Raw genomic sequence first — 18,390 nt, forward strand, 5'->3', positions numbered from 1 at the left:
GTGAATCCCTATATGACATTTGGAGAATATCTGACTCCGTTATGTAACATGCGTTCATCAGGTCAAGCTGATATGATTTCTATGTATTTCTGAACCCCTTACTGCCTCCTTTCATTGTGTTGATAGGCAGGTATGAAGTTTCTTTCTCCTACTTTTGGAGCTGCCTAGCTCCGCTCCTATCCACTTCCGGACTATATGCAATATAAACATTGTTGCTTGTTTTGGTGCTAGGAATCTATGGTTTCGCTTTCCGCAATTGGGACACCTTGTATAAAGCCAGTTACACTCATTAGTGATAAAACAATTTTCACCTCCTAGCCATACATTCTGTCAAAACGGGCACTTAAGTAGCTCAATTGAAAACATGCTTTGCAATTTGTTTCACCTTACTCACACAACACAAATCACATTAGAAAAAAAAAATATTTACTTTGTTTGTGATCCAAGTAAGTGTTTAATTCCATGTGGCTACGAAAATGCTACATTTTTAAATGTATTTGTACTTAAGGATCTAAATGCCAATTTTCGGCAAATGTACATTTCCTCGGATTATGGGACTAGGTAGGGTCTATAAATGTAAATCCGTGCCTAAAGAATTAAAGTGTCAATTTCTTTCCATGTAGTTCATAGTAAGACTCAAACATGACGTTTGGTGTGAGATTATATGGTGGATATAACTGTTAACTATTTTTTTAGTTAATATCTGAAATTTTTACATTCGGCACATAGCTCCTTTTTGAAATAAATACACACATTTTACATTACATAGTGCGCAGTAGCAAAGTTTATGTAGTTATCTAATAGCTCTTGTCAATAATGTATACATAAACAATATTATGAAGCAGTGGCACATATTTAAATATTTTTTGTTATATTAAATTGAGTAGATTTAAACAAACAATTCTGTATTATGATTTACTGTATTGAATTCAATGTTGTGTGCGTAATAATAATTTATTGGCTACTTTTGTCTTATTTAATTTTACCTTTTTATTTCATGATTTTACAAAGCTATCAAACAGCTTGTCTTCATTAACCCCTTACCGCATGCCGTGCCATATATGGCACATACGTTTTTTTCACTTTAGCTTTTTTGTGTTTTATCAAAGGCAAAAATAACTGTTTTGTTTGCTGTGTGAGATATTGACATGTATGAATAAGAGATTGTGGTGTCATCTGGCATGTTCTTTGTGTGATACAAATGTGTCATATATGGCACTTACTTATTTCTCGTCGGAATTAAGTGAAAAATCTAAAATTCAATTTTAATTTATTTGTCAAGTTCCCATATGAGGATTTCCTATACTGATTTTTTTTCGCTAAAAGAAAAAAAACATGCAGAAAGGGGTTAATTTCCTCTTTCATTCGAAACTTCACGAGAGAACTTCGTTCAATTCTTCGACATATTATTAAGCCATTTTGTGTGATTTTTTTAAATTATCTTATATCTGAAAGCGTTATTAAACCTAATTCAATAATTCATTCAAAAGGGTAATCGAATAGTTACATTAGTTTTTAAGTCAAACATTGATTACATCTTCAGTGGAGTAAACAATGGCTGAACTCACCACACATATCACTTATTTCATCACTTCCATCGCCGCAGTCGTCCACAGAGTCACAGACCCACAAACCACGTATGCATTTTCCAGATTTACATTCAAAAAATTCATCTTTGCATGGACGGTTTCCTAATAAGAGACAACATTTTATTTAACAATTTCAAAAGTGTAATTGCGCAGCCATTTTCAATATTGCGTTAGTTCCCCCAAAAAACACAAAAGATTGTAAAACTATACTATTCAAACATAAAACATATTTAATTACTTTACATGTTTTGTTTCAAATATGAACCTATACTTGCCTAATTAAAAGCCTAATTAAATGAATGGGTTTTATTTCAAAGCCGGAGCATCTTCTTGTGTACATCGTAAGTGTTTTTGGATATTATTCTAATTGTTCATGTAATTGTTTATTTATTTTGTAAATTCAACTTCTTTATTTGTTCTTTGGTTTCCTATGAAACTAAGAACGAAGATTTAGAAAGGTTATAGGCTTATTTTTACCATGGTTTGCTTCCCTCCATTCAACATATCAGTTGGGTAAAAAGTGAAACAAGAAATTCTGTTATAATGTAGAAGAGAACGCTGGAGATGTCTCAAATACGGTTGATCGATTTTCTTTTTTTTACAGGAATAAGAGACATCACTCTTATCCACAACCCTTACAGAAGAGTAGATACACCTTTGCGAAAGAACAATTTTTGAGAGAACGTCTTGAACTGTTTACTAGACATAATCATATGTTGAGGGATCACCTCTAATCAGATACTAGCGTACTGAATTCCCTTCAACTTTGTGGTGGACAAATACCGTGTGCGTGGGTTTCCTCGTTGTTCTCCCGTTTCCACCCACTTTCTTCATTCCACCATTTCATTCATTATTCATCATCACCGTCTCCTTTAGCCTAACCGGCATAACCGTGGGACGTAAAACTCAAAGATTTCATTTCATTTTTTGAATTCCCTTCGTGAAGCGGGAACTCCCAACCGCTCCTTGATTATTTTATTTTCGGTCATTTTTTTACGTTTGTTCTTGATTTCTTTATTTTAATCCACGTTCCAATAATTGTTACTTTATATTATTACCGTTTTTAGTTATATTTTCAATTTCTAACTTTAGTTTGCAGTTACATTTCCTGTTTTCTTACGGTATTTCACTTCCTTCTTTTATCGGTTGTTATTTTTTTTATTTGTTGGTAGTTTTTAGGTAATAAGATGTAGCGGTTGGCTTCTGTCCTGATGAAGGCAAATAAGGTATTCAGTATAAATTCCTCTAATGTATTACGAGAAGGCATATGTGATCTTACGTCCAAATAGTAAAAGGTGCAATTAGTGAATATGGGTAGGACATAGCATTCTTTGGACGATTAATAGGACCTCATGAAAATAGTTTCTTAAGAACTCATAATAGTTTTCAAATTTCATCCTCGCATTAGAATATTAATACTCATTAATTCATTACTGTATAGCATGTAATTCATTTCACGCCGACAAATCGTTACCTTGTTTGGCCACGAAACTTGAATTTTAAGTTTTTTAATATTTCAGTGTCTTTATTAGATACCACATGAACTATTTTGGGTTTACTATTAGTAACAATGTCTACTATCACACAAGAAGAAAGCCAGGAATTCGAAATGGATCAGTAATTTTTCAACAATGCCACTCACACGGTTAAGATATTTTTCCATTCACATGACTTTGCGCTCAGACATATGAACTTAGTATGTTGCTTTTACAACTTACGATGGAACCTATCCAAGTGTAACTCTGACGTCGAGTCGAGACTATGGCCGTTGGATACCTTGTACCAAAAGAACATAACAAGAAAAAGGATACATTCTCGATCGCAACCGTTGCGGAGATATAAGCGTGAAAATTTAGAAATTGAGCTCCATACTATACACTACAAAGTCAGATTCCGGGCCAGATTTTTCGGAAACGGTCGGGTAAGGAAGCTCAGCGAATACATATCAAATTAGTGTGAGGCGCCCAGAACCTTTTGAATGAAAAATTTCTCTCCCAGGGGCACTCAAGGGTCCCAGGCATGGTCTAACTCAAAATTTGCAAATGAAATTTGAGGTCAAGTAGCATACTGAATGAAATCTATTGCTAAATAATAGAAGATACAACAAATCTCAACTCTCTACGATAACCCTGTGCCAACGGGCAACTGGTCAAAATGTCAATACAACCTACGTCAAAAAATCTATGGCCACGCTTAAGATGTGACAATAACAAAACAGAAAAACACGTTTAAAAGTGCAAGGTATTGAAGTAAAGCAAATTGCTGCAGTCTCTCACAGAGTCGCACAACGGACCTTATTCAAGTATAAGTGTGACTTCGAATAACCAATGGACCATAGAGTAACCATGACCATTGGATTTCATGTCCTAGAAGAGAAAGAATACATTGTCAATCGCAACCGTCTTGGAGGGTGAGAAAGTCAGAAGGCAACGGTATATGCTTCGCGCATCGGGACCCCAGATTCAGAGAGTGCACCGTTAAATTTCTATCGGAGGTTCGGATTCCACGTTAATCCGTAGGTCCATGTCTCATATAGCCTCGCTGCTGAACGGGACGTAAAACTCAAAACTCAATCAATCAGTCAATTCTATCGGAAGATATGCTGAACGAGAAACATGATGGCAAAGACGTATATTAGTGGCCTTGAAACTGTGAGGCAACTTAGAGAGGAGTGGGGTTGGAGAAACCTGGAATAATGGTGCAGAAATAAAATATATCAGAGGATGCTTTTGAGAGAGAGACACTGCAGCAATTTCCTTTACGTCAATACCTTGCACTCTTAAACGTGTTTTTCTGTTTTGTTATTGTCGCATCTTAACGGATTTAGAAGCGTGGCCATAGATTTTCTGATGTAGGTTGTATTGACGTTTTGACCAGTTGCCCGTTGGCACAGGGTTATCGTAGAGAGTTGAGATTTGTTCTGTCTTCTTTTATTTAACAATAGCTTTCATACAATATGCTACTTGACCCCCGGTTCCATTTGCAAATTTTGAATTGGACCCCGCCTGGGACCCTGTGAGTGCCCCTGGGACACAAATTTTTCATTCAAAAGGTTCTGGGCTCCCCAAACTAATTTGATACGTATTCGCTGAGTTTTCTAACCCGACCGTTTCCGAAAAATCTGACCCGGAATCTGACTTTGTAGTGTATAGTATGAAGCTCAATTTCTAAATTTTCACGCTTATATCTTCGCAACGGTTGCGATCGAGGATGTATCCCTTTTCTTGTTATGTTCTTTTGGGACAAGGTATCCAACGACCATAGTCTCGACTCGACGTCAGAGTTACACTTGGATAGGTTCCCTCGTTAGAATTATGTTCTTCATTAACAAATACCAAGAGTTAGGTTACTTCTTTAACTTAGTGTAGTGGACCAATATATTTTCGGTGTGCAACACATTGGACACCATGCACAATGAATTCTTCGTGCACAGTTCACACTTGTTACAATGATTGAGAATACAAATTAGCTTTCCTTTTATTCTCGATCCACCACCCTATATGTTGTTTAAATATTAATTATTACAATATATGTAGGGTGAAACATTTATCATGATTCACCCCTGTAACTTTTCAACTGGATATTGTACCATGCAGGTATCGACACGATAACATTATCTGACATACTCTCCAATACAACTAGGTGAACAATGTTGAACAACCGAACATAAAATTGTACTTCTTAGAATGACATTACGTCAGGCAATTACGTATTCCAAATCTACATGTAAAGGAAAATTATTCTCACAGTTGTTGTGTACTGTTCCAAACAAAGGACGCTACAGTACCACAAACATCGAAATACACGACATTTTGGATGCTTCCAACACAGTTATTATGTACCAGTACATGGCATGGACGGAATAACGCATATTCAAACTGCCGTAGTGTCTAATACTACGGCTATCAAATCACGTGTTATGAACAAATAGACACAAAAATACAAGCAATTGAATATTGGTTTTCTTACAAAGATTTTATTCTAGAAAATTATTAGGATATATATCGTCTCCAGTTACCAGAGCCGTAGCTAGAGGGAGAGAGAGCGGGGCGCCCGCCTTGGGCGCAGATAGCAAAGATGACAACGAGCAAGAGGAAAGAAAAAGTTTTGCAAATGAACAAATGAGTAAACAACGCGTCGCCCCGAAAATAAGTATTGGCGCCCTATTAAATCAATATTGTCAGTTTGGAAAGAGATGTATTAGCTAAAAATTTTCCTGCTCGCTACGTTCGCAATCCAAACGTTTCAATTAATGCGAATAGTAAAGAGACACACACATAAGCTGCTGTTTGCGTTGAAATATTAAAAACGCAAGTAAAAAAGAAGGGAATAATAACATTTTTGAACTTGAGGCAATTGTAGAATAGGGGCTTAACGGGACAGAACTTAACCCAACGATTTTCGTCTTTCTAAAAGATTGATTACTACTAGGGATTTTTCTTTTATTCCATTTATATATGAAATGCTTCCAATTTGAAGGAACTTATTGAGATATTTTTTCCACCAACTATGTATCACTAGGACTTTTTCGTGCATACGTCTCCAGTTGTAATATTTTTGATCTATTTACATGCATACAAAAGATATACACACATCATGTACATATATATATATATATATATATATATATATATATATATATATATATATATATATATATATATATATATATACAGGGTGATTCACGATATCCGCAACAGAGCCTTAACTTAGCTCCTGGTGTCTCAGACATTTTTGAAACCAAACATTTTGTCACCAAAGTGCATGAGCCAAATTATGTGGTGATGCTTTTGAAATCAGGGACGTCTCAGGAATATCTATACGGGGAACTTCAAAATTTTTAAAGAAAACAGGAGTATAATTTGTCCTGAGTGAAACATTCGCTAAATTTTGAACAACTTTCAGAGGAAACACTTTGCCATACCTCTTACCGTTTGGTAGCTATATGAGCTCAGTGCGAGGATTTCCACATGTAGCCACTCAAAAAGAACAGCATATCATTGTTTGAAGTTAAACTGTAGTACGAAAGTGCATATGAGGAAATAAACAGTGCAATTTTCGAAAACAGTGGCGTCTCGGAAATACTTCTATTTTGGGCGGCCAACTTCAAAATGTCAAATAGAAACAAGGGTCGATTTGCCTTGTGTTGAAATAAGCGCTAAATGAGCAACAGTTCATGACAGTTGGTACTGTATGGCTGCTACAAGAGCTGAGTTGTTGGGGAAAAAGGATGATGAGATAAGATTTACGATTTACGATTAAGATTGGATTACTGTGGATTGGAACATCTCCCAATCTAGCGTTGCGGAACTCTCCCCTACAGCTGCCAGCGTTATATGTTGCACAGCCATCTAATTGAAACGACATTGTGTGACGTGTATGGAGAGGTACATTTCCAATAGCAGTTGCAGATGGTCCGGCAAGAAATCACGAAACATTGCACCTCTTAAATGACCCTAGAAAAGCAATAGCACCATGACCATAATCCCTAGAAATCAACCCAACATATTAATGTTCCATCATCCTTCCTGATTGACTTCTCACATTTCTTGTAGATTCTCCGCTGACCAGTAATGTGCAATATGGAGATTCACGTTGTCATTACTGCAGAATGTGATTCATCAGTCCATACAATAAATACTACAAAATCCAGATGGTTTCACAATTAGTAGACTACCCAGCTGCAGAACAGCATTCGTAAATTGCAGTCAGCATCATTTAGTTTCTGTTGCAGAGTTCGTACGGACGAAAATTATATTTTCATTGAATGCGCGGTACACTATATGGATCGACACCACGCTTTCGTGTGGGATCTGTCGTGAGGATACTTCGTACATGTACATTCACTGCAGCAGCTGCAAGTACATCAATGTCAATGTTTTCATTTTGCATAATTCTTCTCCACACACCATAGCTTCGATGAAAATTCTCTGTCTGCCGCAATCGTGCTGCTAATTTCCACAGAAGAATGTAAACAATAGCTTTGTCGTTCTGGATAGTGTGCAGCGTATCGTCGCGCTGCAGCCCTGTAATTTTCCCTACATTTTCCTAAAATCATTAGCATTTGAAATGCATTCAAATTCGGATATGGTATGAATGTTATTATTTACTACCGATCTTTCTACGAAAATCACTCAACGCTTCTTTCAACGCAAGAAAACTGACCTCTGTTTCTATTTGACACTCTGTTTCTAAGTTGTCCGCCCCCAATAGAGGTATTACCGAGATGCCACTGTTTCAAAAATAGCACTGTTTTTCTCATGTGCACTTTTGGAATTCGGTTTAGTTTCAAGCAATTATTTGCTATTCCTTTTAAGTTATGACATTCCAAAATCCTCGCATTGACTAATAAGTGAGCTCGCATAGCTCCCAAACGGTAAAATATATGACAAAGTGTTTTCTCTGGAAATTGTTCAAAATTTAGTGATTGTTTCAATGTGGGCAAAACAAACTCGTCGTTTCCATTAAAAATTTTGAAGTTGCGCCTGTATGTGTATTTCTGAGACGCCCCTGATTTCAGAAGCATCACCACGTGTTTCAGCACATGCACTTTGATACCATTTTTTTTTTTTTTTGTTTGTTTCAAAGATTTCTGTCCACTAGGAGCTGAGTTAAGGCCCTGTTACGGATTTCTTTAATCACACTGTATTATACACACACACACACACACACGCAAACATATATATATATATATATATATATATATATATATATATATATATATATATATATGCGCGTATGTATGCGTGTTAGTGTATTTTTAATATGTTAATGAACAATAAGTAACCTTAAATTCAGAACTTTCATTCATTAAGAGATTAAGTATTTACTATAATTACAAACATATATTGAAGCCAAACTATATTTTGGATTTTAAATATAAACATTAAACATATTCTTCACCTCCATCGGTCAATATTAAGAATTTCGCAAAGAAGGCTCCTTCTGAACTTCCGTTATATTTCACAATTTTTTACAGTAAAAAAAAATAAATTAAAACGCTATTTATGTAGTCACATACTGAATAAAATTACAAAAGTTTACAATTATTACTGGAAATTAATGTTGTGACTCATTTCGAATAATTTAAAGCCAGATAGTTTATAATAAATTGAAATGTCATTTTTTGTCGATGGTAAGAAACGTTGTAAGTAGTTGTAAATTTCCATAGCTGTTCTTCAAGTAAATTTGCATATAATCAAATGTAGTTTTATCAGGTTTAACAAAAAAGTCCCCCCCAAAAAAAACCTTTTGGAAACAGTTCTTAGACATAATACTAGACATACTACTAATAATAGACGACCAACTTTCGGTTTGTTGCAATGGCCTGTCCAAACAGCCTGATAAAAATTCAGCGTAGCATAGAAACAAAACCTGCTTCTTTGTATTTTAAAAAAAGTGGGTGTAGCGGGCCCCGAATTCTAATACGCCCTGGACGCCGCAATATTTAGCTATGGCTCTGCCAGTTACGTAGATGGTGTTTAACAGACATAAACAACATTATTCAATTTATTGCAGTTTGACATTTCAAACCATTCTGAAGATATGAAGAAAATGGTAAAATTTGATATATTGCTTAAAATGGCACAATTGTGGGAATATTATTGAAACGCTCTTTGGTTTCCTTCGCTTCTATGACACTATAACAATACATTGTAGTAAGTGTAATTACAACAAGTTCTCGGGAGTACATCGTTTTATGTAGTGTTGCAAACGTTACAAGTATTTATCATCCCTCCAGAATGTCTTGAGATATCTTGAGCTAAGTAACATTATGATTTTCACATATATTGAAAGCCATCTCGGCAATGAATGAGATACTTACCTAAGCAGATTGTCGAAATGAAGTTTTTGAAAAAGGCAAATTTTTAATCGCTTGTGTAATTCTCCTTATTCATTCGGAACTTTCCATATTAACATGACCATAGTATTAAACACTAAAGTACTTAGAATGTTCGTTGACTTGTCCGTGTCACATACGTTATTACTGCTAAAGAGGTCACCACAATATGGATCTTAGTTATACCGTAGCGTTCTTAGTTTGCAAACGATGGATAGGAAATGTGATGCAGTAATTTCGCCTGACATGTAGATGTGATATACAATAACTGGATGTAATGATATTTGAAAAAAATATAGCCTTATGCCGGATTGGCAATGCTGTTAGTCTGATGGTATCACACAATATGATAAGCAACTTATCCCTACTGATACTTGCATCTACGAATAGGGATGGTCTCCTCTCGGTCTCGTCTCGAATTATCGAAACGAGACTAAGGCCGAGACGGGCTTTCGTATACCGAGACGAGACGGAGGTGGACTTTAGATCGAGACCGAGATCTAGACAGACCTCTGTAACACGAAACGAGACCGAGACGAGACTTAGGTCAGTCTCGAAAGTCTCGGTCTCGTGTCGAATATGATATTGATAGCTTTTAAAATTGTCTTTAATCAAAATTTGTTTCATTGGTGTGTTCGATAATATGGAAACGATTGACCGATATACAGTGCCGTATTTAGGGGGTGGCTTTCGGGCTCAAGTCTCTCCTGAAATAAATTTGTGATCATTTTTTCGGATTGTACGTACAACAAACGTCTTTCTTATTTGTTTCTCAATAAGCCTCTCCCGAAACAAATTCCACTGCTCATGTATATATTAAAAATGCTGAAATTTTGTACCAAGTTGTGTGAAATATTGAAGACGAAATTCTTCTAGATACTCTGCAATACCTCTAGATAAATAAGCAGTGTTACTAACGCAACATAGTTGTGTTTTCTCAAAGTGCACTACGTATGATATTACATATTTCTAATTTACATATTAAATAAAACCACATTCCACATAGATTATTCAGTGTAAGAAAGAACAATACAGTATCACTAACATGAACATTTGGGCGGCTAAAGGAGACGTAGAGCTTCTGATTACAGTGGAATCTGAACCACTCCGGTCATTCAACTGTACCCCCACCGGAAATCGAACTCGGAACCACGCGAACCGAAGTCAAGCGTGCTAGCCGCTAGATAAAAATGGGGTCCTCACATTATGTTGATTTGTCACTGAGTCAGTGTTGTCAGATCCGAAGATCAAAAACTAGAGTGTCTGTGCTCCAAAAGTAGCGAATTTGAACTATTTGTAGCCCAAATACATGTATATAGAAATGAATTATTTCGCAACTAATGACTGGTACTAATGAAATAATTTTAACATGGGCTGGAAAATGTGCTGGACATATTGCAAGAAGAATTTATCATCGATGGACGAAAACAATTCTAGACTGGATACGAGACAAAAGCAGCCTAGCAAATATCCGCATACAAGGTGACGAAATCAAGAACTACTGGATAGTAACCTGGAAAAGAATTATCCAAGAGAGATAGTTGTTGAAATATATACATACATACATATATATATATATACTAACTAAAAACTAACTCTATGGCCTATGGAACCCGGAGGTTCAATGACGCGTTCACAAAAGCTCTCCACTGACTTCTATCCTTAGCCAATTGGATCCAGTTTCTACTTTGTATTCCTGTCTCTGCGAGATCCATCTTAATATTGTTCTCCCATCTGCGCCTAGGTCTTCCTAATGGTCGTTTTCGGATTGGTCTTCCAGTCAAGACTTTGAAAGAGTTTCTACTTTCCTCCATTCTAGTTACATGACCTGCCCACCTAAGCTTCCTAGACTTGATGACCGTAACAATGTTGGGTAAACCGTATAAATTATTTAGTTCCTTGTTATGAAGTTTCCGCCATTCCCCACTCTCGTTTCTCTTGAGTCCGAATATTCGTCTCAGGATCTTGTTCTCAAATATTTTCAGTCTATGTTCTTCCCACAGAGTAAACAACCATGTTTCGCAACCATACAGAACAACAGGCATGGTTATCGTTTTATAAATTTTAAGCTTCAAATTTCTCGACAGAATTCGCGACGACAAGAGATTTTGAACCAAATAGTAACACGAATTCCCTGCTTTTATTCGACATTTAATTTCTTCGTAAATATGATTTTCGTCTGTTAATATTGATCCTAAATATTTGAAAGTATCCACTTTATCAAAACTATTATTTAATAGTTTAACGCATCCACAATTTTCCGTATTACGGTCCCGACACACTTCCATGTATTTAGTTTTCTCTGCATTTACTTCTAAACCCATTTCCCTGCAAGCGTTTAATAAGATCTCTGCATTTCTTTCTATTGTTCTCCTATCATCCCTTATTAGATATACATCATCAGCATATGCCATAACCTGGTGAATACCGTTCAAATGTAGGCCCTGGTTGCTATCTTTGGTTTTACTTATAGCATATTCCAGCACAAAGTTAAATAATAATGGTGACAACGCATCTCCTTGTTTCAGGCCATTTTCGACGTGAAAGTCCTGGACAAAACTTTTCCTACCCAGACTTTACTTTGGGATTCATTTAAACATATCTTAATTAATCTAATTAGCTTTCTCGGTATTCCAAGTTCTGTTAAGAACGTTGTATAATGTTTCTCTCCTAACCGAATCGTACGCCTTTCTAAAATCAATAAATAATTGATGTACCGAGGTATTGTATTCCCACTTTTTTTTTCGAGTATTTGGCGAATGGTAAATACTTGGTCGATAGTTGATCGATTTCGTCTATATCCGCACTGATAACCTTCAATAATTTTATCTGCGTATGGGGTCAGTCTTGCTAATAGAATATTTGAAGGAATTTTATAGGATGTTGACAGAAGATAAATGCCTTGATAATTATCACAGTCAGTTTTGTCGCCTTTCTTGTGAATTGGAACAATGATTGATTCTTTCCACTCTTGTGGCAATTCTTCCTCGTTCCAGATAAGGAGAATGAGTTTGTATATCTTGTTACAGAATTTTTCGCCTTCGGCTAAAATTAACTTAGCCAGCATGTCGCCTACACCCCGAGATTTGTGTTTTTTCAATTTCTTTATAGCGGTTTCTACTTCTATTCGGTTGGGTTTTCGAATGTACGGTTCTGCGCTGTGTATCTCCTTTTCTCCACGCACATTAGTTTTCGGCTGCGTGCTAAGCAAATCGTCAAAGAAATCTTTCCATCTATTTAAGATGCTATCCGTATCACTGAGAACTGTTCCGTCAGCTTTGTTTAATATATAAGCACGAGGATGATAGCCTTTCTTAAATTCACTGATCCCCTTATACATGTCCCGAATATTTTTATTTTTACTATTACCTTCAAGTTCCTTAATTTTAGCTTTCAAAAATCGCGTTTCTTTGTTCTAAAAGTTCTGGAAGTTTCCCGCCTGATATCTGCGAAATGTTGTGTAGTTATTTCATTTGGATTTTGTAGCCAGCGTAGTTTTGCCTGTTTTCTCTTCTTTCCTAGTTTAATGCATTTCTGGTCGAACCATGGTTTGTTCCTACGTATTTTGACGTGTCCCAATTTTTCTATTGCTGAACTTTTAATGCTATCTCTAATTTCAATGCAAGTATTCTGAACACTAGTGTACTCCGAATCTTCTAAAACCGAGAATCTATCCGAAACTTTAATCTGGTATCCCTCTCTTACCTGGCTCTCTTATATTTTCTTTAAATTATATATATGTATTACTATTAGTACGTAAGGTAGGGTAAAAATGGATCCAAGATTTAACGAAAGTCGTACAGCGAAAAGTATTTTTGGCTATTCAATCCTTCATATGGCAGCAAAACTACGAAATTTAATACAAAAGAAAACTAGAAAATTAAGAATCACTTGTTTTGGCGAGGGAGAGAAAACAGATACAGATAGCTTCAATTACCTATACAATTATGTAATATGTATGTATGTCCTTGTTTCGCAAATAATTTTCAATCAATATAAAATTTCAACGTAATGAACGCACGATTAGGTTTCTGGAATAAAGGTCGCATGCACCGCTGAAAGCTCAGGAATAAGCTGAATCTTTGTTACAGCACTACATACATGTTTATGAACTTGTATAAGAAACAAAACATATTTAAAATGAGACGCGAAGTATGCGAAACATCAGATTTTGAATCTAACTTGATTGGTGATTCAACCCAAGACCACACATAGCAAAGATGAGTGCCGTAACTCCCACCAGAAGGTTCAGCAAATTCATGTCATGAAGTGTCAATTAAACACGGAGATGTAAAACGGTATTAAAGCATTTGATCAGTTTGAAACAAAATATATTGTAGTAATAATTTACCTTATTTGTTAAGATAATAAACGTTATATTCTCTTTTTAAAATGACAGTCAAAACAGAATGTATTGGATAATAATGTAAAATTTCAATTTCGGTACGATTAAACACATTCGTGCTCGTATGTGTTGCGTTATCCGTTAGGAGATATTTGAACAATTCTGATTCAAAGGAAGGAAATGAACTACTCTCTAGTACTGGAGTTAATTTAATGGAGTTTAATTGTATAGACAGTACTGAGGCTATATGAGACAAAGTATATTGCTGAAAGTGAAATATGTTTTATCCTAGGTATAATATACCCACTGATGATTGAACCTGGAACACATGCATGAAAAGTATTAACGCTAGCAAATTAGCTATGAAGAGGTACACCTTGTCTCAAAAAGGTTGAGCGCATTCTTTATTGGTGTTTTGAGGCAAAAATTTTCTAAGTCCAGCTTCGGGTATCTTCGGGAAAAAGTAAGCCAGGTTCGAACCTCCAAGCCAGCCTTTGCAATCGGGAAAAAGTTTGCAGATTTGTTTTTCTTCTTTTCAATATAATAAGACTTGTTACCAAGTGTTTAAAAAAGCAACATTGATTGAAATACTTAATGATACAATATTTCGAAACTTTTTTTTTTTTAATGTCAGCACATGCTTGTTTGTCATTTAGCTCTCCATACGTAATGGAACATTTAAATACGTTAAAGAATCTTTCCATATGTAAAAGAATGCTCAAAGTTAAGAAATAGAACATAATTATCGCCTGAGTACTAAAATAAAAGTCAAAGTAGAACAGAAACAGCGTTTGTAATGGATATGAATGTCATAATTATCTTGAGATCCGTTATACATCGCTAGAAGCATAGTTCTAGAAGTCCTTGCGTTAGCTCATTGGTAAGCTGTCGGATTTCAAATCTTAAGGTTGAGAGTTCGAATCCCGTCTAGGTTAGTCCTTTTTTTAAAATTATATTTTCCGCAATGCATGAAAAATTATATAAAATAATTACATTAGAATACATAAGTTGTGTATATATAACATAATCATTGCAGAACATAGTAATTATTATGTTTAAAATATAACATCTGAGATAATTTTCACAGTAGGTCGGTATTATATATGAGGATGTAAATACAACTTAAGAAACTCGTTCAATAGCAATAAATAAGTTATGTAGTGTATTTATTTGCATCTATTTGTCATACAGATGTAACTTCTCAATATTCTCATTACAGCATGTCATTTACATTCGTGAAATACAATATATTCCTACGGATATAGAAAGTGTATAAACAGAGTATCCAAAGTCGTATCCTGCTTCAAGACACATAACTTTTCCCGATCCCCTTAACGTCACGGGAAGAAACACAAACTCTCTTTAGAACGGAATGTCGTTACTTAGAGTCTCATTCGAATACGTTGAATATGCTTTTGCTCATCTCTCTCTCTTTCTCTCTTTCGCTTTGTTTATGTGTGTGTGTGTGTGTGTGTTGCGGAATATCCCAAGTTGAATACAACATTTGCCAAGTATATGAGCATCATTGTCATCGAATACCAGAAATTGAAAGTCGTGTTTCTTCAGGTTGGGTTTGCGTGTTCATGTTAGCTCACTGGTAGAGTACGGACTTGCCAATAAAGAGGTCTTGAGTTCAAAGCCTACAGCTAATAATCATTCTTTTGTTAGTAGGATTGCACAGAAATCGGATACAAGGAGTGGTTTATTTCTAGAAATATTTTCAGAAGCGTTTAGGTAGCCCTGAAAAGGGCTGTTTTCGGGAGTTAAGGCGGGGACATTAATATTGTGTCCAAGACCCTTCTGAATTTATTACACGCTCCATTCTTCTGGGCATGGAATCTATTACATGGGTGACAAATCTATCTCCTTCCCCTACCTCCAGCCATGCTTCGGAAACAAGATGCCACAGGTCATCCTGAGTTCTTGGTGGATCTGCCTCAGGCCAACTTTCCCTTAGAGTACGCTTCACTTCTGCCCACATATTTTCCATGAGATTGAGGTCTGCTCCACGAGCGGCCAGTCGATTAAATCAATCTTAGGATGCCCTGCGAACCATTCCTGAATCACACGGGAAGTATGTATTGGCGACTGGTATTGCTGGAACTGAATTACACCATCAGGCTGAAATACTCGTACAGATAGCACCATGATATTACTGATAATGTCTAAGTACTGAGCATTGTCCAGATGTCCTTCAATTCTATGAAGCTGTCCTGCTCCGCGACTGGAAATCCAATCCCAACATAAAATAGATACATGGCCACTGCGATTGCAAGCAGCCACATATCCATGGTCATATCGGGTGACTCTTGGACGATACACAAAACGGCGTCCCTCCTTTGATGTTGTGAATATGGATTCATCTGAGAAAACTACGTTTTCCCAATTGAGACCCACATTCGCCTGTGCAAACGCGAGACGGTAAATTTTGTGGTCGTCTGAGAGTTTTTCCTTCACGGCAGCAACACGGCCACGTAACCTAGCATGACGAAGCCTTCGCAGAGCTGTATGCTTTCTACCAGGAAAGAGAGAAACTTCCCTTAGCTGTCTAGACGTCCTTAGTGGGTCTAACCGGGCTTCGTTTACTAATCTCGCATCTTGGGCTTCGGTTGACACATGCGGACGACCAGGAGATCGTAAATTATCAGTCTGACCTGTAGCACCATATTTCCGAATCCATCGCCTTCCTGTAGAGGCCGGGTCACCTACTCGCCTGCTAGCTGCAGTTGCAGAATAACCTTCCAACTCCCATAAAGAAATTACTGCTGTACGTCTATCCATAGTTACCAATGTTCTGAGCTGTGAGAAGGAAGCAATAGGTAAAAGCTAGTACCTGACGTGTGATTGGTTACTTGCACGACACGCCTATTGTGGGGAACAGCGTTGCCAGATCTAGCATAATGATGCTAGATCTAGCATAATTTGCATGTCTCTAGCATCTAGCATCTTGCTTTTGGCATCCTGCCCAAATCTAGCACAATTTCAGCAAGTTTATCAGAAAGCCGTAAAACCTGGAGATGAGAAAGAAGTTGGTCGTGGGAAGAAAAAGAACGGCAGAAATGTATCCTCTTCCATTGATTCATACAGTCGGTAAACCATACAGGCAGTCTTATTTTCCGAAGTAAGTTCGAAACGTCTTTGGGATTTTTTGTGGCTCCACCCAGGGTTTTCTAATCCTTCAACTCCGAGGCATGGGCGGAGCTATGGGGGCCATTCTCCCCCCAACTTTTTGACAACTTTGCCATCTTTATTTCTGACTTCATGATCATATTTATTCCTGAAATGACAGCTCCGAGACCGACCAAAAATCTGCCACCCCCTCCCTAGCAGACGATTCCCAACTCCCCTTATGCTGCGAAGTAATTTTCTTTCAAAATATGTAAACAAAAACTTTGCATTCATTTATACGATATATACGCCATTGAGTCTGGCAACGACTGCATTAATTTAGCTGAGTTAAAATTTTGGTGCGTGAAGTATTGCATTCTTGCTCTCTCTGTATTTTAAGTTACGTTATCGTATCTCAACTTCGTTTTTTTAAACTCCTGAATTAGTAATTATGAGGATCTAGCATAATTTGACCGAATCTAGCATAAGTTCGATCAGGTTTTGGAATAATTCCGAGCTGTGAGTCTGGCAATGCTGGTGGGGAACGACTTGGTCAACGACTCACGAAAGAAATCTGAAAATGGTGTGCCGTAATAATAATATCAAAAACAGTTTTTATAAAGGAATATTAATACATACGAAAAGCTGTTTAAAGAATGAATTGTTATACTGACTTTACACGTATAAAAACATATACCATATACCAAACAGATTGAGCGATATGATGATAGCTGTTTTGAGACAAACTCTTTCGAAGTCCAACTTCGGGTATCTTCGGAAAACAGTAAACTAAAGCTGCTGGTTCGAACCTCCAAAGCCAACCTTAGTAATCGGGAAACAATGTACAGATATGTTTTTCCTTCTGTTAAATATAATAAGACATGTTGAAATGGTATTAAATGTAGAAAAAAGTAACATTGAAATACTTAATGATACAATATTTCGAGACTATGTATTCACACTCTCGTTTCGTCATTGTGATTTCCATACGGAAAAGAGCATTTACGTATGAGCTCAGTTATATTTCAGAAGCAGCTTCCGAAAAGAGGTCATGTTAGCTCAGTGGTACACCACCGAGCGTTTAAATCGTGAGTTCGATACCCGTTCAGGTGAAATTCTTTTATGATATTCTACTTTCCTCAATGCATGAAAATTATGTAAAATAGTTACATTACAATTCATCAGTTGTATATATCAGTTGAATATATATATTCATATCATCAGTTGTATATATCAGTTGAATATATATATTCATATCATTTCACGACATAAGTAATTCTTATCTTTAAAATATAACATCTGAGGTATTGACAGAACGTCGGTGTGTTATGTGTGAATATTGAATACAAATTTAAAAAATCGTGTAATAGCAATAAATAAGTTATGTAATGTATTTATTTGCAGCTACTTTCATCGCAGATAACTTCTCAATATTCGCATTACAGCATTTAGGTAGAGCATATCGAAAATCGGATCGTGGTCCAAGACAAAAAAACTAGCTAGCCCCA

General features: G+C 36.3%; 1 protein-coding gene across 2 annotated transcripts in view; it reads right to left on the reverse strand.

Annotated features, from left to right (window-relative positions):
• Positions 1 to 18,390, reverse strand: part of LOC145680809 (uncharacterized) — a 708,231-nt gene that overhangs the window by 37,331 nt on the left and 652,510 nt on the right. Inside the window, exon 5 of one of the 2 annotated variants that reach the window (XM_081751882.1) lies at positions 1,569 to 1,691. The exons of the other annotated variant lie outside the window; for it this stretch is intronic. Coding sequence (XP_081608008.1) covers positions 1,569 to 1,691 — 123 coding nt within the window. The remainder of the gene's footprint in view (positions 1 to 1,568; positions 1,692 to 18,390) is intronic. 2 annotated transcript variants of the gene reach the window in all.

Source organism: Thermobia domestica, chromosome 3, assembly GCF_964235325.1.
Source record: "Thermobia domestica chromosome 3, izTheDome1.hap1.1, whole genome shotgun sequence".
Lineage (NCBI taxonomy): Eukaryota > Metazoa > Arthropoda > Insecta > Zygentoma > Lepismatidae > Thermobia > Thermobia domestica.